The sequence below is a fragment of the Ictalurus furcatus genome, chromosome 10 (genome assembly GCF_023375685.1).
Source record: "Ictalurus furcatus strain D&B chromosome 10, Billie_1.0, whole genome shotgun sequence".
In the NCBI taxonomy this organism is placed as follows: Eukaryota; Metazoa; Chordata; class Actinopteri; order Siluriformes; family Ictaluridae; genus Ictalurus; species Ictalurus furcatus.
Genome location: NC_071264.1, coordinates 3,652,983 through 3,679,169, shown reverse-complemented (window position 1 = coordinate 3,679,169; position 26,187 = coordinate 3,652,983). Strand labels below are relative to the sequence as shown.

The 26,187-nt window shown below is 38.3% G+C and overlaps 1 protein-coding gene across 1 annotated transcript; it reads left to right on the top strand.

The window, feature by feature from the left end:
• Positions 1–241: 241 nt before the first annotated feature.
• Positions 242–10,310, top strand: LOC128613514 (uncharacterized). The gene is made up of 2 exons (XM_053634353.1): positions 242–1,025; positions 9,378–10,310. Exon 2 carries the CDS (start codon positions 9,507–9,509, stop codon positions 10,293–10,295), a length of 789 nt encoding a protein of 262 aa, XP_053490328.1. The 5' UTR covers positions 242–1,025; positions 9,378–9,506; the 3' UTR covers positions 10,296–10,310.
• Positions 10,311–26,187: the final 15,877 nt, after the last annotated feature.

Genomic DNA, 26,187 nt, shown 5'->3' with positions numbered 1-26,187 from the left:
CTCATGTATATAATAGTTATGAAAATAATATTTTTTAAAAAAAATGTACAATAAAAAAATTAAAGGAAATTCTAACACCTCTACTGAATTATTTCTTTCTGGTGCTACATCTACCCTCTAGTACTTCATAACAGCTTGTGCGTAAGTCTTAAGTCATTATTCTGCATTATATGAACTATTTAACTGAGTAATATAGCAGCCTCAATTGTGACATGTTTGTCTATAGAGGGCGTACTATCTGTGTAACGGTGCACTGTTCTTTTTTTTTTTTTAGCTGCACTGTGTAAGTTTGAAAGTGGTCATACAAATCAAGCAACTGTACATCATTTGGGAATTTGGGCAAAATTAGCATTTTTTAACATGGTGCATATTACAGTACAATTACAAATTCACCAAGCTGATGAGAAAAGAAGGAAGATGAAACATGGCACAAATGTTTACAAATCTTTCCACGTCACTTATAAACCTAATCATGAATCAAGAAAAATGTTAAATCCGCTTAAATTCTCCTGCAGAAAGGCAAAGGTTCTAACTTTATTTCCATGTACCATTATAGAAGCTTTGTATTTAATGATGAAAGATGTTTATTAGTAGACATGATGAGTACCCTGACACCTTTGCCCTCCTTTTGTGGGTTTTATCTTACTCATACACACACTCTCTCTCACACACACACACAAACACACACACACACACACACACACACACACACACACACACACATAAAATGTGAAAGACATTTGAGCTGATTGTACAGGAGAAGTTGCGTGATGGTAGGGCTTGTGGGTAACATTAATATCACGTAAGAGACGGACAGACAGATACATAGAACTCATAGCAATAACACCAAAGAAGCCACATGCTAGTAAGCACATCATCCGATTAACACTTTCTGTCAGGCGCAACACACAGTTCACATTCTGTTAAGAGCGGGTGCAGGGCCAGCGCCAACTGGCATTAGTTAGCTGAAGAACATTCAACTTAATGTCGATGTTTGTAACTCAACAAGGTTTTGTACACAAAAGGTAAGAGTCCATTTTTTTATATTTGCAGTCAGATAGCAATATTATTTTTTTAAATACCCAGATTCGCATACATGATGTGATAATAATATGTGCATTATATATATATATATATATATATATATATATATATATATATATATATATATATATATATATATATATATATATATATATTTATTTATTTATTAAAAGCATCTGGTTTAATGGGTTAAAGATGCTCTGTAGTGGTTTTCTAAGCATTTTGTGTCTATCGTGTAGAACAATGACTTCAGATATGATCAGTGATAAAGAGATAAAAAAAAAAAAGAAAAGAGTCACTGCGCTACACTGAGAACTGCACATTGCTGATTTGTTTTACTTTGATGTTTTGTTCTTTTCATTATGAAATTTGAATGCATAAATCAATTGAAAAATTGTTTTCATAGCGATCCGATGAAATGTAATGTTCTGATATTTTTCAATTGCTATACAAATAAGGTTGCATATTAAATCTGTATCTTCCTGTAGAGTGTTCAGAGTTCTTCTAAACTACAGCCTCACGTCCCTCTTTTGCTACTCACGTGGATGTTTATGACCTAAAGATGATTGAAAGCATCAATCATAGCACCTAACAAAAAGTTCATAAATTACAAACATGCAGAAAAACAATCATTAAAATCTAAAACCTGAACATTTTTTCTTTACTCTGCTCACTTCATCGCAATTAATCCACATCCATCCATCACACAAAAATAAAATACAAAGCAAAGTTGCCCAGAAACCAATAATCAATACCCAACACATCCACTACTGACACACTTTCAAGGAAAAATACCATCGGCACTTTTTATTCCTTCATGTTTCTTTGTTGTTGTTCAAACCTATCTATAGTTGTGTAGAACATGCTGTCTCAACAAAGTAACAGATGTTATGTGTTAAAAGAAATAGATGCACCGAAAAAAGAATAAGCTTCTGGTGCTTGTGTCCGGAAATCTTCATCTTGCTGTCTGCAAATACAAATACAATTAAAATTCATTATAAATAAATGCAAATCAATATTGTGATAATAACGAGTGTTATTTTGTGTTTTTCAGCTTCACGGCTGTGCAACTTCTAACATGTAGATTTGCCATATTGCAAAGAATATGACGTAAGACGAAAATATAATAATAATAATAATAATAATAATAATAATAATAATAATAATAATAATGTTGAGTTAATAGCACTTTTGGTAACAGACAAAAAATAGATTTGTCATATTGGCTATAATGTACATGTCTGTACAGGAAGGACAGAAAAGTGAAAGAGAGGAGGAAAAACAGGCTCTTTTGAAGCTGGCACTGTGTGGTAGAGGTGGTGGCAGCACATATGTATTTTTAGCAGTTCAGCATGTGAGATCTTCAGTTATACTTTACATCTCTGTCATATTAAGAACTTTCACTCAGTTGTTGAGTGGAGCAGCACAATAAGGTACAACGTTTGTGATGTGGAACATCATGTAGCTTCCAGAGTTGGCTTTTTTAAACTATTACGCTGTACGGTTTAAACATGAGTACAACAGTCTTCTGTACATTACCATTTACTTATGAAACTTTTTCCCATGCATTTCAAATCCTGGGATCCCAGTTAGCTGCATGTGAAGTGTATTTTGGGTCAACAGGCCATGCTGCATGCTAAGTGGCTCAACATTATGTGAGCGAAAAGTCTGTCGATGTGAAATCACACTGAGGGCTGGTTACTAATATGTTGAGTTACTAATGATACTGCTGTCTAAAACATGAAATACTGCATATGGTAATGATAGTTACAGGGTCCAAAAACTGAGGGCAGTCAACTACAATTCACGTCTCTGCATAGTTGCAATAGCCTGCAAAAGCATGACATCATGGAAATGTGTGAAAAGTGTGAATGTTTATCAACTAGATACTGTTCATAGCAATAACCAAGCTGATGCTGCTGCAGAAAAGAGCTGCTACCAGAAACACTTGGGCGAAAAAAGAAATGACTGATTTTCAGACCTTTCCGTTATACTGGTTAAAGACGATGTGTTTTATATCTTTTCCTATCGAATCTAAAATGTGTACTACGAGATGTTATACGTTGCTGTATGTTGCATGCGGTAGTAAAGAAACAATGAGTAAAAAAAAATATTAACAAGAGCACAGCTGCTCTCTCTTGCTCACTCTTCTTATCGGAAGATTTGTTATATAACTATGAGAACAGATTTGTTTTTTAGAAAATCATGTACTGAAACAGTAAATCAAGGAGGTAAAAAGTCATTTAAATAGTGGGTACAAACCATTTTATGGGTTTCATAACCACTTAAAACCCCTCCCCCTCCTCAGTTTTGCTGCTAAATAAAGTGACTCATTTTGTGTGTAAGTGACACATAGGGGGAGTATTGCATTTTGCTGTGGTTAGCAAGGCCCACTTAAAAAGGAAACAAAGCTAACACATTTTTTCACTGAGTCTTAATGCTAATTAAAGTAAATTGTATTGACAGCAAGGCATGTGGATATCATGCATTTTGTAGTGCCAATGTTATTTTAAAGTTTTGACTGGGAGGTACTCCATTTATATTATTAAAACCAAAAACGACCCCCATACAGAGAGAGCCACAGAGAGCCTTATTACTATTACAACTGACTGGTGAGTGTATTGGTAGTTTGTCAATAGGTTGAAATAAGAAATGTAAAATTTGTAATGCTGCATAAAATAATTTTGTGGCATTTACATTACACTGATCTAACATTTATTTCATCATTAGCTCATGTACTATTTTGATGCACTCAGTATATGGACCATTAGAGATCTTGATTTGTATTACAAGTAAGAATGGTATGTTGTAAAACATGTGAATACAACAACACTACGGTTTTTAATCCTTGTAGGGATGTAGACGAATATGAATATATTGTTTAGATTGAACAGATAATGTGTTCTGAATGAATACGAATACAGATCTGAACAGTAGGGCTTTTGTTTGTTTGTTTGTTTGTTTGTTTGTTTGTTATAATAAAGCTTGCCAGAAAGCTTCAGAAGAGGTGTGTACATCAGGTTCCTGAAGGAGCAAACTAAAATGTTACATGAGCACAAGGGTTTTATTTAATGTGGAGATCAGAGAATGACTTGTGGAAGCCCAGGGGTATCATTACAGGTTTCAGAAAAATTCTACTTCAACTACAACTGAAAAACAGCACAAAAACAAACCCAAAATGTTTGGGCAGAGGAGAAGATAGAGGTTTAACAGTGGCATTCATTTCTGATTTGCATTATCTATCTGCAATACGTGGATATTATACACAAAACCTGGCAACCCTGCTCACAGAACAAATACCACATTTATTAACATTTATACGAATAGGTGATGCACTGTTTGGGTTTAACCTGACTTAAACACTGCCTTATTGAGCTCCAAAATAAAAAATATATTTCTGTACAATCATAAGAAATATGCTGTCATATTTTAAGCTGTTGCTCCATATAGCTCACACAGCTTGTGCACTGTACATAGAGCTCCAAATCTCTGTGGACTCTCCACAAAATCATTATTTAATTATATAATCACTCTTAAATGATCACTTTCCAAAGTTAGTAAAAAAAATTAAAGTACCCCATCCTGACTTGCAGAAACACTGTGTCCCAGCTTTATAGTAGATTCTGATAGCACTTCCAGCAAACTTTACTGATCTTTCTGGAGGGTCGGGGGTTCGATTCCCACCGTGGCCCTGTGTGTGTGGAGTTTGCATGTTCTCCCCGTGCCGCGGGGGTTTCCTCCGGGTACTCCGGAAGACATGCATGGTAGGCTGATTGGCGTGTCTAAAGTGTATGAATGGGTGTGTGAGTGTGTATGTGATTGTGCCCTGCGATGGATTGGCACCCTGTCCAGGGTGTACCCCACCTTGTGCCCCATGTTCCCTGGGATAGGCTCCAGGTTCCCCCGTGAACCTGAAGGAAGGATAAGCGGTAAAAAAGATGGATGGAAGGTTATTGCAGCCTAAATAACAGTTTCTCGTTTTGTGAAAGACATCATGGCTTTGAAACGGTTAGCTTACTTACTCAGTCACATTATAAGAGAAGATAGAAAGCTTGACAGAAATTTCCACAGGGTGTCTGGTGGTTCAGGGGTAGAATAAAGTAGTGTTCTGCAAATAGCTATTTGTTGTTATGAACTGTGGATGAAAATTTCTTCTTTTACAGCAGCCATGTTTATTCAGTGGTGTCAAGTGTTTCAGTGGCATAGTGGTAGGCTTAATGGATCAATCATCCAATGTAAACCACGCCCACTTTCCTGAGTATGAAAACGTGCGAATATTTTGAGTACTAAACAGATACAGATAGAGATAATGGCATTCTGTTACACTCATAAAGCAGATACCAATGGATATCTGTATGAATACAAAAAGAAGTATAAATACAGATTCATTCTCATTTTGTTCTGCTTTTTATTTTAAGAACACTTGACAGAAAGCTTCAGACTAGGTTTGTGCATTGGCACTGGGATCTTGTAAGAAGAAACAATGACGTTAAGTTTTAACTTTAATGTGGAGCTAGAAAGCCGCAAGAATGAAGCTTGTGGTAGGTTTCAACGGAAAAAAAATAAGAAAAAAATAAGAAAAAAAACTCAAAAGCTCAAATACCACAAAAAAAGATTTGAAACTAGCCCACTTTTGTATAATTTTTTGCAAATATTCTTTTATAGCTCTCCAAAAGGTAATCATTTAATTAATTATAAAAATATATATATTAACTTGCACATTAATTATGGTGGGTGTTTTTTTTTTTGTTTTGTTTTTTTTTTTTGTCATTTTAAAATAAATGATCTCCAGCAACCCCGCCTTGGCCCAATGCTCCCTGGGATATGCCCCAAGAATCCCCCTGATCCTGCAGGATAAGTGGTATAGAAATGGATGGATGGATGTTCTCCAGCATTCTTCCTTCTCAGAAACCTTCTCATAATAATCATATTCAATCAATTCAATAATCAGGCATTATGAAATGCAGTTCAAAACCCATTTTGTCCATCAGCATCATTACATCCCAGCTCCGAGCATTCTAATTCAGATTTTACTGGAATTTACCACAAAAATCTTATAAAACATCATTAGGTCTCTATTGTTGTCAACTTTAAATAATAGTTAACATTTAGGAAAGCCACTGTTTTGAAATATAGTTAACTTACTCGGTATTTAAATCTCCATGTTTTCCTAGATAACTGCATTTATAGCTATTTTCAAAATATAATAAGATACTTTTGCACCAAGTCTTGGTGTAGTGATTTGTCCCTTTTCAAATAACCAGCTATTTCTTTAATTAAACATATCGCAATGAGCAAATTATCCCCCCATACGTTTGAATTCTTGAATATGACTGGTCAGAAAGTGCGGATTCATTTTATATAACAGCACAGCTCAGACAGGATAGTAGTTCCTGCTGCAAGGTTTATATTCATTTTAATATGTTATCGATTAACATACACAGAATTAACACTTATCGATTAACACTTGCACAGCATAACATAATTGAGGCTCAATAATGAATAACGAGTTAATAGGTGCTGCTGTCTAACAAAGAAAAACATATAATTGTTATAACAGAGACATTTATGCATCATTTACGTAGGTGTTATCAGGTGTCAGCACTTTGTAATGGTCACAGTGCTTTAAAGTTTCCCGGCATGGGAAATTCCTCGGGAACGAGGAGTTTACACTTTCCCCAGTTCACAGTACCATGACAAGCTGCATTTTTTGTGTCATTAACTTAAAAGGAAGGAAAAGGTGAGGGAATGACAGTTGCTATAAAATAACTAATAACATGTTCCACAACCTTAAATGTAACTATAAACAGTTAAAAGGTGCAATGACTTGTTCATTAATAAATTTAAAAATGTAATCATTGACAATTTGCTGTGGTATAAGTACAATAACACCATTCAGACTGTGCTGTTATACAAACCACCCAAACACAGCTATTTAACTGATTACCATACACCCATTAACATTACCTAGCATCTGTGTATCTGTATCTAGAAATGAAGTGAACCAAGAGTAGTTTCAGTGAAAAAAAGTAGCTTCAGTGTAGACAGATACTTTTTAGTTTGTAATGTATGTTATCAAAATAGTAGTTTAGCTGTAGGTTAGCTATTTAAAATCATTGGAATCTTGTAGCTTGACAAATTACAATTGTGAATTTGGAGGTCCTAAGCAACAACTTACTCCTGTTAGATTGATTGTTTAAACAATAAATAGCTCTCAACGTCTACTCTTGGTTTTAGCCTTCGGTTTCACCTGTGAAGACTGCATTTGTTGTTAAAAAGGATAAGCCAATATGAAGATCAGAGTGAAATGGGTGAAAAGCAAGCCACTTTGATGCTGAGATAAGAGGGAAAATCTGAGGCACAATCATTGGGCACAGCCAATACAACAATTTGGAAAGTCCTGAAAAAAGAAAGAAACCACTGGTGTACTGAGCAACAGACGTTGAATGAGTCAGCAAAGATAAACAACATCAGCTGATGACAGAAAATTTTTGACAGTTGTATAGAAAAACCCAAAAACAACAGTTACTGACTTCAACAACCTCCACAAGGGAGGGGTGAAGGTTTCACAATCCACTGTTCAAAAAAGACTTCAAGGGCAGAAATGTACAGGCTATACCACAAGTTGTAAACCACTCATCAGCAGTTAAAATTGGAAAGCCAGATTGGAATTGGCAAAGAAATACTGTTCAAAGAAGTCTTTGAGAGCAGAAATATAAAGCCACACCACAAGATGTAAACCATTCATCCGCAGTAAGAATCAGAAGGCCAGACTGGAATTTGCAAAGAAATACACAGATGAGCCTCAAAACTTCTGGAACTCAGATTAACCTCTATGAAAGTGATGGAAAGGCCAAAGTGTGGAGAAAGAAAGGATCTGCTCATGATCCAAAACATACAAGCTCATCTGTGAAACATGGTGGAGGTAGTGTCATGGCTTGGGCTTGCATGGCTGCTTCTGGAACATTCTCACTAATCTTTACTGATGATGAAACTCATGATGGTAAAATTAATCAGAATGAATTCAGAAGTTTACAAAAACATTTTGTCTGCCAATTTACAAAGAAATGCATCCAATTTAATTGGGAGGAAAGACAATGACCCAAAAAGCACTGCCAACTCAACAAGGACTTTATCAGAAGGAAAACGTAGAAGGTTTTAGACTGGCCAACAATCACCAGACCTTAAACCAACTGAGCAGCATTTCATCTCCTGAAGAGGACATTGAAGGGAGAAACCCTCTGAAACAAATAGCAACTGAAAGAGCTGCGGTGAAAGCCTGGAAAAGCATCACAAAAGAAAATAACAATTTGGTCACGTCAATGAGTCACAGGATTGATGCAGTTATTGCAAGCAATATTAAGTAAATGTCACCTGGTCTTTTTTCAAATTTTCAGCTGTACAGTTTACATGAAACTGTGAGTGTATTTATTCACCCTAATAAGAAATAAAATGGGGTTTTTTTTTTCAAGAACAAGTTGGTTGGATTCTTTCGATTTTTTATGTTCTCATGAGAATGGTGTTTGGTTAAAGGAAATGTTTGAATTATTAAAGATTGCTGCAGTCTGTGTAATATTGAACAAGTGTAATGTATATATCAAACATTTTCCATGATATTCTGGTGCCTCATGATAGCTTGATTAAACATATTAAGTAGAATTGTACTACATGCTATCTGTTTAGTGAGACAGTCTTCTATCAGTTCCAAAATTAGGACAATGTGCTAATGCTATGAGAAAGGAAGGAAGTACCGGGCACAAACTTCCAATTGTCATATGCTCTATGTATTTCTAAACTCTATGTATTGCCTCCTTGTTTAGGTATGCCTGTGTGATTCAGCGAGTGAAACTAAGGAAATGTTTAGTGTGCTTGGTCATGTTTAGGTGTAGGCAAAGAATTAATTAGCTTCATTAATAATTATGACAATGGAAGTTCCTCACAAGCTATGTGTGGAGTACAAACTAGTAATAAGCCATTGTAAACTGTATTCACAGAAAGGCTATAATGCTGTAAGATGTTCAGATGAGAAAGATCATGCACTTTCTCAAACCACGAGGGGAATTTCCTTTTTTTTTTTCATTGCATTTCTTGTTGCTCATGATGGACCATTACGGGAACATACAGGTTAGACCTAACCTTATGAACCTTAACCTCATTAAACCCAAGCCATGCCCAGGCTTTGGCAAATGTGATGGTCTATAATAAGCACTGAATTGCATATATAGTGGACATTTTTGCATCCATAAAATTCACTATCCTGTACTGCTAAGTCCTCATTTAGGATACACATGTTTATGTTATAAAAACAATATGTTTTTGTGTTTTTGTTATAGGATTGCATACTGAGAGGTTGACTGAGGATCTGAGCACAGGCTTACTCCAAGTGCCACTTACAAATGTACTGACATAAAGCACGCACTTCTGAAGCAGAGGAGTTCTTCAATCTGCCATTGTTGGAAAGTATGCAGTCTGCATTCTCATGTCCGAGGAGGGATGATGAGATAGAGGCTGAGGAGCCATCTCATAGAGGTCTAGGCTTGCGTCGCAAAAGAGAATTTACACCGGATGAGAAAAAGGATGCCTCTTACTGGGAAAAACGTCGCAAGAACAATGAGGCAGCCAAGCGTTCACGAGAGAAGCGCAGAGCAAATGACTTCATGCTGGAGACACGGTTAGTGGCACTGAGTGAGGAAAATGCAGCTCTACGAGCTGAGCTACTGGCTTTGAACCTCCGATATGGCCTGCTCAGCTCTAACTGTCCTTACACATCGCATCAGAGGAGCGTCCTTCAGATGCATTCATACTTTGCTCAAACATCAAACACCTACCCAGACCGAGAGCTTTGGGAAAGGTACAAAATGAGTCAGGAGCCTTCTCAATGGCCTGGATACCAGCAAGCAACTGAGGCCATAGCAGCGCATTATGGCTCAAACATTGTTGCCACACACTCCTTCCCCATTAACAGGGCCTATTCTTACCTTCCAGATGTCCCTAGTTTTGTTCCCTCTACAAGCAAACCCATGGTCTTAGCTCCTGTATTCCCACCACTACCTGCCTCGTTCCCAGAAATTCCAGTGTTAAATCCAGTCGGTCAGAGAACAACTCTACACAAGGAGGCTGAGCAGCAGCCACCAGCCAACGGCAATGCTGTGCTGCCTCACAAGCTGAGGCTAAAGAATCCAAGATTAGCAAAGAAAAAAGAAGATAGAATCTCAGCTACATCCCCACACTCAATATATGTATCCAGCTAAAGAAAGATGCTTGATAAATGCTACATGGTAACATTTCAATGTAAACCATTTGTTTAAAGAAAAAGCATGAAATTTTTAAATAATAATAATAATAATAATAATAATAATAATAATAATAATAATAAATACAATTTAAACTTTAAAATCCCAAAAAATCACACAAAAAAATGCTCATGCAGAGGAGAGAATGAAATGGAATGAAACTTTTTGATGAAAGGCAGCACAATGCTGTGATGGGTATCATTGTTGCCTTTACACATCCAGGGATCTATGTTCAATCCTGAGTTCTGTGTGTCTGTTTGGACTCTCCGCATAGTTTCATTTGGGAACTTGTTTCCACTCTCTGTCCAAAAATGACATGTCTAAATTGTGTAAATGAAGTCTGAATGAGTGTCTGTGTGTATTCACTCCTTCCTGGGTGTAATCCTGCCTTGAACCCAGGCTCTGATTCCACTAAAACCCTGACCAGTTAGTGAAATAAATGAATTAACAGTTTGATAATATTGCTGTGTAAGAAGATAATCAGTGGTTTGGGATAGGTTCTGATAAGGAGTTTTATCATTTCTGACTTGTACGCACACTGCCATTCATGTTTTTACATTTTTTTTATTATGATTTCGTTTAAACCACCTTTTAAATACTAAAAAGTTTGCAAATCTAACCAAGGAATAGTTATAAATGAATTCAGAAATGTTTATTATTATTATATAGTTAGTGAATTAAGAAATATCATTGGAACAGTTTAGGTATAATATTATCAGAACGGGTTAAAATATTGTTACTCTAATTAGGCACATACAGTGTAGCATACAAAATATTTGTTTTCCAATACTAGCACTGACTGAATCTTTTATCTATATGCTTAATGGGTTTACCCTCCAAGTGTAGCTGCCTTTCATAGAGTACTCATTCGCACAGGAATTTGACAGTGAGCAATTCATAAAATTTTCATTGCCTTAATTAAAAAGCTGTTTAGTATAATTTTGTCTTGTCTCTTGCACTAATAGCGATTAAAATTGCCTAAGAAGGTCCAGGTGTTCAACATTTTTTGACAAATTGTGTAGGACAAGTATTTTAGGCAGCTTTAGATATCTAATGGCAAATTACAGGTTGCAAACGACAAGTTGCAAGTCATCATGAGATCAACTTTCATGCTCTACTGGACTTCAATAGGAACTGTAAATACTGAACCTTTTTTTTTTCTTGCATTACAAAAAGATGATTTAATCTGCTATTTGAATGAACACAAATGACTATGTTTACCTTAGATGTTTTTATGGGTGCCTATTGCTGGTCTGAAATATATAATAAATGTGCAAAAAATAAAATCTGTTTGACTCCTGGTATTAATTGCAGGATTCAGAAATTCAGAACATGGGTAAAGTATAAATATATGTATATATATTGAGAGATATGACCATTATTATATCCAACAAATGTGGGGTGGATAGTTTTGTAATATTTTTTTACAGACTTGCCTATGAGGAGGTTAGGGTGAAGCAGTAGTTCTTGCTAGCAGTAATAAAGCAACAGGAATCAACAGGCTGTGTTGTGGTTTAGTAGTGTTAAGAGAGTGGCTACAAGTGAAGTTTCAGTGGCATGAAGAGGTGTGTGTGCGTTTGTACATGCATGCATGGTTGGGGGGGGGTCTTTGGGATGGGGGTGTAGGGGGGGTTCTCAGCAGTTATGAGTCACCAGCCACCAAAACAACACACTGCACACAAGCAAAAAGCAGGCACTCTCCACTAACTCAGGTTTCCCTCAGTAGGTCTTACATTTTTTTATGAAGGTGACTAATTCATTGAGATAATAAGTAGTTAGTTAGAACAGGACGTGATGTTTCAGAATGCAAACACTGATTAAAACTAGCCTATTGTGGCCAGATTAGTTACATTCTAAATTTATTGTCAAAATGTCATCTGAGATATGAAATATACACTAGGTTCACTGCTTTTCAGATATAGGTAACACTGTTCTATAACACATAGGTAACTATGCAAGAACTAAGCAGGAACAAATGAATGGTTTGCATGTTACTCGGTATTATTCAGTAGGTATGTTAGGAGGAGTTCACCATTAAGCAGTAATTACAGAGTCTTTCATTTCCCTGTTAACTATGTTATATGTAACTAGTTAACTATGGCTCGTATATAACAAAAAACTACTCATTAATTTCTCAACACATACAGTAGACAGTAATTCCCAATAGCTAAGCTTAGCTTTCTAATGGAGATCTACTACGTAATAGACCTCAATACTTGATTGATAACATTCTTAAGTGTGTCAAGTAACAGAGATGGATGCAGTTGCAGGTGAACACTTTATTTAAAAGGAAAGCAGACAAACACAAAACATGGAGCAAAAATATACAGTAGTCACAGAGTCAGGTGATCAGCAAACAGGACAAACTGGTTAAAATCCAGAATCGCATAACTAGGAAAAGAGAACAGCTTCAAAAACCAGGAAGGCATGCACAGTAAACAAAGACTCAGTATGTCTTTCACTATGTTAAAGTGTTTAAATAGAATGAGTGTGTGAGTGTGCATGTGATTGAACTCAGATGTGCATGATCAATAATCGGGTAACTGTGACAGTGGGTGTGAGTGACAGGACTTGTAGTCCATGTTGGCCATGTTTGTAGGCCGTGGTCTTCTCTGGGAAATAAGTAAAAAGAACTAAATAATAAAAAGCTCAACTAACAATATTGTTAGCACACTTTTTACTCTTGTCAAATAAAGTGCAGAAGGTGAAAGTGTTGTCACTTATTTAAGCAGTGGAAATCATACATAGGAAATCATACATATGTAACTTTTATTATAATAATAATAATAATAATAATAATAATAATAATAATAATAATAATAATAATAATAATAATAATAATAATAATAACAATAGGGTGCACGGTAGCTTAGTGATTAGCACATTCGCCTCACACCTCCAGGGTCGGGGGTTCGATTCCCACCGTGGCCCTGTGTGTGCGGAGTTTGCATGTTCTCCCTGTGCTGCGGGGGTTTTCTCCGGGTACTCTGGTTTCCTCCCCCAGTCCAAAGACATGCATGGTAGGCTGATTGGCGTGTCTAAAGTGTCCGTAGTGTATGAATGGGTGTGTGAGTGTGTATGTGATTGTGCCCTGCGATGGATGGATTGGCACCCTGTCCAGGGTGTACCCCGCCTTGTGCCTGATGCTCCCTGGGATAGGCTCCAGGATTCCCCTTGACCTTGAAGAAGGATAAGCGGTATAGAAGATGGATGGATAATAATAATAATAATCAGTCTGAAAGATAAATTCATTTATTATAGCACCCCCCTTCAGGTGGATATGTGTTATTTCATTTGGCTGAGTAAGGGGTGGGATGTTGGAAATAATGACCAAATTTGATGGCAATATGTTAATGATAACCCTATCTTAATGCTGTAAGTAAATTAGGCTCTGCCGCATTTGAATTGACTGATATGTGGCAGCCATATTGTTTAAGAATGTCAATACATTTTTGATAGTTACGTATATTACATCACACTCTGCTGAGTAGTTTGACATCAAAAGAGTGAAGCTAGGACAAAAATCCTAGGAAAAGTTCTCAAAAGTAGGTTTTGCATAATATGCAAATTAGACAAAAATATATACAGTATCTCACAAAAGTGAGTACACCCCTCACATTTTTGTAAATATTTGATTATATCTTTTCATGTGACAACACTGAAGAAATGACACTTTGCTACAATGTAAAGTAGTGAGTGTACAACTTGTGTAACAGTGTAAATTTGCTGTCCCCTCAAAATAACTCAATACACAGCCATTAATGTCTAAACCACTGGCAACAAAAGTGAGTACACCCCTAAGTGAAAATGTCCAAATTGTGCCCAATTAGCCATTTTCCCTCCCAGGTGTCATGTGACTTGTTAGTGTTACAAGGTCTCAGGTGTGAATGGGGAGCAGGTGTGTTAAATTTGGTGTCATCGCTCTCACACTCCCTCATACTGGTCACTGGAAGTTCAACATGGCACCTCATGGCAAAGAACTCTCTGAGGATCTGAAAAAAAGAATTGTTGCTCTACATAAAGATGGCCTAGGCTATAAGAAGATTGCCAAGACCCTGACACTGAGCTGCAGCAAAGGCCAAGACCATACAGCGGTTTAACAGGACAGGTTCCACTCAGAACAGGCCTCGCTATGGTCGACCAAAGAAGTTGAGTGCACGTGCTCAGCGTCATATCCAGAGGTTGTCTTTGGGAAATAGACGTATGAGTGCTGCCAGCATTACTGCAGAGGTTGAAGGGGTGGGGGGTCAGCCTGTCAGTGCTCAGACCATACGCCGCACACTGCATCAAATTGGTCTGCATGGCTGTCGTCCCAGAAGGAAGCCTCTTCTAAAGATGATGCACAAGAAAGCCCGCAAACAGTTTGCTGAAGACAAGCAGACTAAGGACATGGATTACTGCAGTCCTGTGGTCTGATGAGACCAAGATAAACTTATTTGGTTCAGATGGTGTCAAGCGTGTGCGGCGGCAACCAGGTGAGGAGTACAAAGACAGGTGTGTCTTGCCTATAGTCAAGCATGGTGGTGGGAGTGTCATGGTCTGGGGCTGCATGAGTGCTGCCGGCACTGGGGAGCTACAGTTCATTGAGGGAACCATGAATGCCAACATGTACTGTGACATACTGAAGCAGAGCATGATCAGTATGCAGTATTCCAGCATGATAACGACCCCAAACACACCTCCAAGACGACCACTGCCTTGCTAAAGAAGCTGAGGGTGAAGGTGATGGACTGGCCGAGCATGTCTCCAGACCTAAACCCTATTGAGCATCTGTGAGGCATCCTCAAACGGAAGGTGGAGGAGCACAAGGTCTCTAACATCCACCAGCTCCGTGATGTCATCATGGAGGAGTGGAAGAGAACTCCAGTGGCAACCTGTGAAGCTCTGGTGAACTCCATGCCCAAGAGGGTTAAGGCAGTGCTGGAAAATAATGGTGGCCACACAAAATATTGACACTTTGGGCCCAATTTGGACATTTTCACTTAGGGGTGTACTCACTTTTGTTGCCAGCGGTTTAGACATTAAAGGCTGTGTGTTGAGTTATTTTGAGGGGACAGCAAATTTACACTGTTACACAAGCTGTACACTCACTACTTTACATTGTAGCAAAGTGTCATTTCTTCAGTGCTGTCACATGAAAAGATATAATCAAATATTTACACAAATGTGAGGGGTGTACTCACTTTTGTGAGGTACTGTGTATGGGTGGTGTAGGCATGGAAATGGAGAGGAAGAGTCTTTACCAGCCAGCTTTAAATCTAAATCTTCTGTCACGTGAGGCATTTGTCTATGGCTAAATGTTCAATGGTACTCTTAGTCCATGACCTAGCATGAGGATGTGCTTTTGATTGACTCCAAAGCTCTTTTCTAAGTCTCTCTGGATTATGACGTCTGCTAATGCTGTAACTGTAATAAAAATAAGCAATTTAAAATGGACAGTATATTCTAGATATAAAAGTGCCGTGATCCATGCAAATTATATTATTTGATGTCATTTTTTTAGGTTTACATTAGTTAGTCTTCTTATGCGTAAATTTATACACACTCAGGAGAAGGAGTAGTATAAGTACATTTTTCCAAATTTATGGGATTTTCAGGAATACGAAATTTCTTTTGTAAACACCGTCGTATCCAGTTCAATAAATGAGCCCAATTTTTGTAATTGCATGTAGTGTACAGTATGAAAACCATTCATTTTGGCTATGGTATTGCAGTGCTGGCTTGTCTATTAAGCCACATAGGGCCCCATCTTGGCCAGGGGGAGGCCTTTGTGCCATATTTTTTTCTCCTGGATGTATTGTGTTACATATCAAACATACTGTGTTGTGTTCTAATCCTCACATATCCTATGATGCAGAAATTATTGCATGAAATTGTGATATAACAAACTTTCTAAATATCAATTTCTAACACACATAATGTTCATGTACTGAGTAACTGAACAAGACACACTGAATGACTCAAGCTAGCTATAATGTTTATTTTGTGCTCTAAGTTGTCTTTTTTTTTAAAGACCTTTTGAAATATTTCATGTTTGACTTTTTATCAGAGCACACACTGTAACTAATTCTACTGTTTTTAATGTTATCAATTTACTGTATCCATTGTCCTATTTGATTATTTTACATTTAATTCACATTCTTTATCTGTTTGCACTAAATCTGTTTGTCCTTGTATGAGTGAAGTGTAAAAGAAGAAGTTTACACTGTGTCTGTTGCAGGAAATAAACTGGCGTGTAAATTGGTAAATTGTTCCAGAGGCTAATTCTTTACTGGGAAGGACTAATATTATTGAGAATGGATCCAAATGAACATGTTTACCAAAGATCATTTTCATTTCACAAATAATGCTAAACCAGTAGTTCTGTATTATGTGGCAAGACTATAAACTACGGTGGCTCAGTAGTGTACAACACAACGAAATTTAAAAAGCAAACATAAGTCCACAACACAACTGAATAAAACCACAACACAATGGAAATGCTCCTGATCACGAGGGGGAAGTGTCGGGATGGGGAAAAAACCCAACTATTTCTGGTCTTGTCCACCGCTGGAGAAATGGTTATGGGTTAAATTTCCGGTATTTAGCAGAAGTGACCGCAATAGCGGATGTCGGATAGAGTGTTTCCCATAGCTTTTATTAAATTACTATTATTTATTTTGTTTTTTCTCATTAGTTTTTAATACATCTTGTAGTATAACTGTGTGGATTGTGAAAATGTCACTGCACTGAGTTCTGAGAGAACTCCTGCTGTTCGCTGCTGCGTGTGTGTGTGTGTGTGTGTGTGTGTGTGTGTGTGTGTGTGTGTGTGTGCGCCATGATGTCTTCACACTGTCCTCTCATTCCTCAGTAAATGAAGGCAAGGAAATTACCACATTATCCAGCCTGAGCTTTTGAAATGATTGTGCTCCTACATTATTTATTTATTTTAACACCAAACAATTAATATCTTTAGCATAATGAGTGCCGACTGGATAACAACAAGTAACTGCAAGTCACGCCATAGTCCGTGTAAGGAATCATGGGAAGCAGACCTTGGGACATGCCAATAGATGCTCTGTGTAAGTTAATGTATGTAATTTGTTTTAAGTCAACTAAATACTTTTACTGAATGTTTTAATATCACGACTGATAATCTCAATGGGTCAATTCATGAAATAACATGCAATAGCACTAGAAATATGGGGGGGGGGGGGGGTCCCATGCTGCCACTGCCCCCTAGTGGTCTGGAGCATTTAATTTGTGTTGCAGCTTTATTCCGTTGCGTTGTTAACTTATGTTTGCTTTTTAAATTCCGTTGTGTTGTGCACTACTGGGCCCCCGTACTAAACAGTGTGTGACAGAACCCATACATTGCAAATAGAGAGCTAACAGTGAGGAATTGACAGTATGTTGTCATTTAAGAGACAGTCATGTGAAATCTTCAGCTGAATTTCTTTACTTGGATTACAAAATAATATATTCTTAGCATAACTCCAAATGTCCTCCATTGTTTCATCAATTGAAATCAATAATTCTCTCTTCGTGTTGTTCATCCTTGATGTTGGCTTAGAATCAAAGTTCTCTAAATAACTACATAAAGTGTAGCGTCACATAATGTTACGCATTTAACAATTTAGTCAGGTCAGCTTCTACTCAGTCTTCTCCACCAGTGATCAGTGTAGTTCACAAAATTCACAAAAATACTGGGTGACTAGGAACAGGAAATTGTTCAACCATGACTTTATGTTTCACAGGGGTATAAATATGAGGTAACACAAAGGCCAAATTCCCTTAATCATTCATAACAATGGATAAAATATCAATGGGAATATACGTCAATTTTTTTTTTCATATGAATTCATAGGGCTGTAAATAATTGTACATAGGATATAGCTGTGATGTGCGGCAAAAGGTTGTTGAGTTTCACAAAATGGGGCGTGGCTATAAGAAAATAGCACAAGCATTGAAAATGCCCATTTCCACCATCAGGGCAATAATGCAGAAGTTCCAGTCAACTGGAAATGTTATGAATCAACCTGGAATTGGACATGTGTCTATATCGTCTCAACACACTGTGAAGAGGATGGTTCGAGTGGCCAAAAAATCTCCAAGGATCACAACTGGAGAATTGCAGAAGTTAGTTGTGTCTTGGGGTCAGAAAGTCTCCAAAACTACAATCCGAACTTGCCTACATCACCACAAGTTGTTTGGAAGGGTTTCAAGAAAAAAGCCTCTACTCTCATCCAAAAACAAACTCGAGCGTCTTCAGTGTGCCAGACACTACTGGAACTTCAAATGGGATCGGGTTCTATGGTCAGATGAAACCAAAATAGAGCTTTTTGGTAATAAACACCAGAGGTGGTTTTGGTGCACACAGAGAGGTAGCCATATGGAAAAGTACCTCATGCCCACGGTTAAATATGGAGGTGGATCTTTAATGTTTTGGGGCTGTTTGATGAAGACCTGTTAAATAAAAACCTGACTGCCTCTGCCAGAAAGCTTCAAATGGGCTGTGGTTGGATCTTCCAGCAGGACAATGATCCAAAACATACATCCAAATCAACACAAAAATGGTTTACTGACCACAAAATCAAGGTCCTGCCATGGTCATCCCAGTCCCCTGACCTGAGCCCCATAGAAAACCTGTGGGGTGAACTGAAGAGGAGAGTCCACCAGCATGGACCTCGAAATTTGAAGGATCTGGAGAGATTCTATATGGAGGAACGGTCTCAGATCCCTTGCCATGTATTCTCCAACCTCATCAGGCGTTATAGGAGAAGACTCAGAGCTGTTATCTTGGCAAAGGGGAGAAGCACAAAGGATTTACTAAAAGGGTGAAAATAATTGTTGCACCCTGTGTTTTTCTGCAATTGTTTGATATCCATGAGAGCAGAGTATTTTTTGTGATTTTTTTTAAACAAAAAATCAAAAGGTTAAACAATAAAAACAATTTTTCATAGCCTTCTTTGCTCATATTTACAAAGGGTGCCAATATTAGTGGAGGGCAATGTACATGCATATGACCAACAAAGTTACAAAGACTGAATGACCTTTTGAGGCAAAATTATGAAGCTGCTGAACAGTTTTAGGTAAGTAAAAGTATTTTTTTTTTCTTTTTAATACTTGAATACATTAAAAAGTAGCTTTTCAACTTTCTCTCAAGTACATTTTTGGATGCTCACTTTTAACTGAATAAGATTTTGACACTTTATCTATACTTTAACTTAATTATAATTTCTCACCCTTGACGTGTTGTGTAAACTATGGTAATCCTTCTTCCAACCATCAGAGGCCAGCCTCACCTGGATTTTGAACACCAGTTATCAGTTTGACTGCAGTATTAACTGTCAGACAGCAGTAAGAGCAGTGATCACTCAAATGTATTATTTAATCATTTGAGGCACAACCTATCAACAATTTATGCTATAATAATAAAATTACAATACAATACCTTTACAGGTCCACTGACGATTAAAAGTGGCCTGCTAGTAATAGGTGGAAATGAGAGTTTATCTTACAAAACCACATCTAGCATTCTTTTTCTCCTTCTGCAATAAACCTCCTACTTCATCGGCAGTCACCTCAATTTCCACCTCTAGATCCACCTTTACAGTAAATATAAAAAGTTTACAAATGGCAGGGTTTTGTGAAAAATTAAACCAACATGAGATCAGATCTTTTTCCACATTTAATGTTATATAGCCACCAACATAACTCAAGTGAAAAACAAATCGAAACCTTTTATGGGAAAAAGTAAAAGAAAAAAAATACAATAACATGGTTGCAGAATTGTGTACACCCCTTAACTAATACAACACCTTTCACTTGTATTACAGCACTCAGTATTTTTGGGTGAAATTCTACAAACTTGAGCACATTTTGATTTTTTTTATTATTATTATTCCACTCGAGGGGATGTGAGGGAATCTCCTGTACACAACCCTTTTCAAATCATTTCACAGGTTTTTGACAGGATTTACAGGAGGTCTGGGCCATTTAGAGACTGGGCAATTCTAAAATATTAAAAACATTACTTTTCTTGACTTGAATTTGTGCTTTGGGACCAAGACATTTGTTCCAAAACCACAATACATTTTGCCACAAAGTTTGGGGGGATTTAGGTGGCTAAGATGTTTTTCTTGTGAGAAATCTGACATGATTTACTTTGGTCTCTCTCTGTATAACACAAAAACCTGTCATTTTAACAGGAGTGTGTAGATAGACATTTTACAGTGGGGGAAATAAGTATCGAACACGTTAACATTTTTTCAGTAAACATATTTCCAATGAGGCTATTCGCATGAAATTTTCACCAGACCGCGTTCTTGAGTATTAACTCAAGAAATCCACACATATAAAGAAATATGTGACATTAAAGTCCATAAATAAAGTTCTGTTTAATAAAGAGGAATGACAGGAAAAAAGTATTGAACACACGAACTGAAATTTATTTAATACTTAGTGGAGAAGCCTTTGTTTGTAATGACAGCTTCAAGACACTTCCTGTATGAAGAAATTAATGTTCCGCAGTATTCAGGTGTGATTTTGTCCCATTCTTCTAAACATATTGTCTTTAAATCTTGTTCAATTGGATTCGAGTCAGGTGATTGACTGGGCCATTCTAACACCTTAATTTTTTTTCTCTGAAACCAATTGAGAGTTTCCTTTGCTGTATGCTTTGGATCGTTGTCCTGCTGGAAGTCCACCCACGTCTCATCTTCATCATCCTGGTGGATGGCAGCAGATTCTTCTCAAGAATCTCCCGGTAAAGGGCTCCATTCATCGTTCCTACAATTATATGAAGTCTGACAGTACCATGTGATTTTAAACAGCCCCACACCATGATGCTTCACCTCCAAACTTCACTGTTGGTGTAGTGTTTTTAGGGTGATGTGCAGTGACATTTCTTATCCAGACATGGTGTGTAGCATGACAGCCAGAAAGTTACATTTTCTCTCGTCTGACCAGACTACACTCTCCCAGTATTTCATAGGCTTATCCAAATGAGTTGTAGCAAACTTTAAACGAGCTTCGACATGCCTTTTCTTTAGTAATGGAGTCTTGCGGGGTGAGCGTGAGCAGTGGAGTGCATTGCCTATTGTTTTCTCTGTGACGATGGCACCTGCTGCCTCCAAGTGTTTCTGGAGCTCTTTCCGAGTGGTCCTTGGATCTTGGGCTACTCTTCTGACTATTCTTCTGACTCCCTGGTCAGAAATCTTGCGAGGAGCTCCTGTGCGTGGCCGGTTGATGACGGAGTGATGTTGCTTCCACTTGGGGATAATGGCCCCAATGGTGCTTACTGGAAGATTCAGAAGTTTTGAAATACGTCTGTATCTGATTCCATCAATATGTTTCACAACAATAAGGTTGCGAACGTCTTGGGAGAGCTCTTTGCTTTTACCCATCATGAGATGTTTCTTGTGTGACACCTTGGTAATGAAAAGCCTTTATATAGATCATTAATTTACTAACCCAGCTAATATTCATTTGCACAGATAGGGGGTATAATTACTTACGGATTTGCTTTTTGTTATTGTGTTCAATACGTTTTTCCACTTTATTACACAGAACTTTATTTATGGACTTTAATGTTGTGAATTCTTTATATTTCCGGATTTCTTGAGTTAATACTGATGTCTGGTGAAAATTTCATGTGAATAACCTCATTGGAAATATATTTACTGAAAAAAATGATGCATTCAACACTTATTTCCCCCACTGTATATCCACTGCAGCTCCACTGCTTGACTCTATTTTGATTAATATGCAAAACCACTAGATATTTTTTAAAACACATATATATTCCTCATATATTTTTTCAATTTTAAAATATTTGAAATACTGAAACTGAGTTGGAATGTTATTTGTCAAGTTTTAATTAATTTTTAAAAACTGAAAATGTGAGAGCAGAGAGCATTTGGCAAGGAATCACCCCACCAGGTACAAATGAGAGTGAACACACACCAGAGTAGGCCCAGAATACCAGAAAAATAATACAGTTATCAAACCAGTTACAGAAATTGAAAAAGAGGGTTTCCAGATACAAAAAAAGAGATTGCAAAGATTGAAATCAAAAATACACAGATATCCAGAACACAAAAATTCATAGTTCCTGATCATGTCTGAAAGTATCTCCTGTTTCATAACACACTCATCAGCCATCTGAGACAGATGTACAGCTCAGAAATCTTTAAACCCAAATGTGTATAGTAGAGTGCTGTCAATTAACCTACTGAAGAAATACAGGCTCTTATATCTATAGCCAAACAATCTGTGGGCATCTCACACAGGCATTATAAGAAAAAAAATTAATTACATGCATTACATACATATCAATTGCTGGACAAGAGAGTTTCTGAAAATGGTGCCAAAAAAATCACATTGTTTGGAAAGAAAAAGCAAAAAAAAAAAAAAAAATTCCTCATTTATACAAAAATCTCCACCAGAAGCTGATTTTTAAGATGCCCTCTGTGAAAATGTAATACTCCTACTTCTGTATACTGAATTCATTCTGTAGACTGAAGCCATTCTTGTGTACCCTAACATCAAAGATTCTTATGCAAAGTGCAGGGCAATGCTTGGTTTAGGTCACACATATTAAAACAACTCTGCATTATCAAAACCAACAGCTTGATCAAAGTGGCTGAGTATGTGTTGCAACACAAGTAGCAATGCGTGCATGTACAAACAGTGAGGCTCAGGTAAAGACCGACCCCTTCCTCTCCTTTCAAACAGACTGAGAACAGAACAGAAGATCACATTGTCAAAAGGTGTCAGTAAAGGAGAGAGTAAAGTGTCACAGTGTCAGTAAAGGATAGATGTGAGGGTAGAGCCAAAGAGCTTTAGGAAATATTGGAAAAAGGTATGAGAATGAAAGTGTGCAAACATCCCTTCAACATTCCTCACCTACACTCAGCTGCAAGCACTGAATAGTTCCCTGAGAAAGGATAAGGCCATATTTACATTGACTACATTGACTATACTGAAACTACCAATGCAAGTATGCTTCAGGAGTGCACCAGGTACATATTGGAGCATCAGACAGACGGACCACACTGCACAACAGTCTTATACAGTGTTTTATATACCTCAAAGGTTACTGAAACATTCTGCGCCATATCCCCCTCAATGAAAAATGGCCCTGCTGTCAGAGATTTGGTCAGAGATAAATCCTGTTCTTCAGCACCCAGGTGTGCAAAAAAAAATTCTTCATGGATCAACAATGCATTAAACTGAAGAAATGGTCATTACTGAAGATCTGATGACAAATAATGACCTTGGATTTACTTTAAGAAGAAATTGGTTTGTAATAAAAATACTGGCTGGAATAATCTGTGTCATTTGTAATCCAGACAAATCAGATTAATTTTAAGGCACTGTGTATACAGAACATATAGTACATAGTTATTTCTAAAAATAAAAGTTATTTCCGAAAGCGAAACAACCAGGGGTTTTCGGAGGCTTGGACAGAGCAGTGTGAGGTGAGCTTTGAGGGATTGAAGAACAGGCTGTCTACCACCCCAGTGTTGGCATATGCTGACTTCTCCCAGCCCTTTATCCTGGAGGTGGATGCTAGCCATAGTGGGCTTGGTGCAGTCCTCTCACAGGAGCAAGGAGCTAAGGTGCACCCTATTGCTTATGCCAGCCACAGTCTTAGGCCTACTGAGCGCAATATGACCAACTATAGTTCCATGAAATTGGAGTTTGTGGCGCTCAAGTGGGCCATGACAGAGAAGTTTAGAGAGTACCTGCTGGGCCAGAAGTGCATTGTCAATATGGATAATATCCTTAGCCACCTGACATCTGGTAAACTGCGAGCTACTGAACAACGTTGGGCAACAGTTGGCCTCCTTTGACTTTGAGATTTGGTATCATTCTGGGAGGAGCAATCGCAACGCTGATGCTCTCTCTAGGCAGAATCAGTTTTGTCAGGAGACACGGGAGATTACTTACCGGGGACTGTTATTCCAGCATTGGTGAGGCAGGCAGTGGAGGCAGAACTGGTAGTAAAGGTTGATCAAGCAGTGATCACAGCATTGCCCAGATTTTCCTGTGAGGGCCTGAGTTTGCTACAGGAGGTGGATCCTGATATTCAGAGGGTTTTGGCATTTTGGTAGCAGGGGTCATTTCCCAGCTTTGCAGAGTCCCAACAGCTCCCCAAGTCTGTGTTGACTTTTCTTCAGCAATGGGACCGTCTCTTGAAAAAAGATGGAGTCCTTTATCGCTGCGTGTCACGTTCTGAAGGGGGTGAGGAGGTGCTAAAGTTGATTTTGCCTGTGGCTTTAAAACATGACGTATTGACCCAGTTGTATCAACACCATGGACATCAGGGTGTTGAGTGTACTACTGAACTAATACGTTAGCGGTGTTATTGGCCAGGGATGTCTGCAGAATTGGCACAGTGGTGTCGGGAATGTGAGCGATGTCAGCTGACTAAAGACACTCAAACACTTGCCCAGGGCTATATGGGTCATATTTTGGCTTCTAAGCCTAATGAGATCTTGGCTATTGATTTTACGATGCTTGAGCCTTCTCGTTCTGGGCATGAGAATGTTTTAGTTTTAACAGACCTGTTCAGTAAATATACGCTGGCTGTCCTGATTAGGGACCAGCGGGCTGAGACGGTAGTACAAGCGTTGGTTACAGAGTGGTTTTTTAGGTTCGGGGTCCCAGGTCTTATCCACTCCGACCAGGGCCGGAATTTTGAGTCCGCCCTTATGAAACAACTATGTAGGATTTATGGGATTGAAAAATCTCGGACAACGCCCTATCATCTGGCTGGTAACGGCCAATGTGAACAGTTCAACCGAACCCTTCATAACCTTTTGCGCCCTCTGCCTGCTTCCAGGAAGCGTGATTGGGCATCTTGTCTCCCGCAGATTTTGTTTTGTTATAATACTCACCAGGCCACAGGTGAGTCTCCATATCTCCTGATGTTTGGTCAGGAACCTAGACTCCCTGTTGACTTCCTGTTAGGTAGGGTTCAGGAATCTAGCGAGGGGGGAGTTCATGAGTGGATTGTAGAGCATCAAGCAAGGATGCATGTGGCATTTGAGGGGGCACGGGAACATTTGAAGGTTGCTGCTGAACGTTGTAAGAAGCAGCATGACCAACACATTCGTGATCCACCACTGACGGAGGGTCAACTGGTTTACCTCCGGGATCATAGCATAAGAGGTCGTCATAAAATCCAGGACCTGTGGAGCTCAGTGGTGTATGAGATTGTGAGGGCACCAAAAGATGGAGGGTGTGTGTATGCCGTTGCACCTGTGGACGATCTGGGTAAGATTAAGCATGTCCATCGTTCTATGATGAAGACTCGAATACATTGAGGTTTCCCAGTTGTTGTCCCTCCTGAAAGCCCCCCAGTTAGACATTTCTCTTCATCAGGGGACTCTGAGGAACTGGACCTTTGGGTGGCTATTTCATACGTCTCTCAGGTTGGGTCAGGTCAAACTGTGGTTCCAGAAGCACCAGTGCTACCTCCTCCAGAAGTAGTAGGGCCCTCTGACGTGGTGTGTCTGCCCTCTGTAAACAATGAGTTGGTGCGCGATGTTGAGGTTGATTAGAGTCCCATGGGTACATCTGTTTTTCTTCCCCTGGGCCAGCCTAGGGATGGTGTTGGAGCTGTGCGAAGAACGAGACGAGCCACAGCAGGACAACATTCTAATTTCCACCACCTTCCACGAGCAGTGGAGAATGTAAGGGATGCAGTATTTGTCCCAGGGTCTATATATAGCATTAGTTCTGGGTTGTTTAGGCCTTGGGACTAATGGCAGTGCTTTGTGGGGGCGACGATACAAAAGTAGGGGTAGAATGTAGTGAGGTGTGTGCTGTGATTAAAACGTCACCCTTATTAACTACATGG

Excerpts from the sequence above, each read along its gene's own strand:
- LOC128613514 (XM_053634353.1), top strand. The coding sequence starts at position 9,507 with ATGCAGTCTGCATTCTCATGTCCGAGGAGGGATGATGAGATAGAGGCT.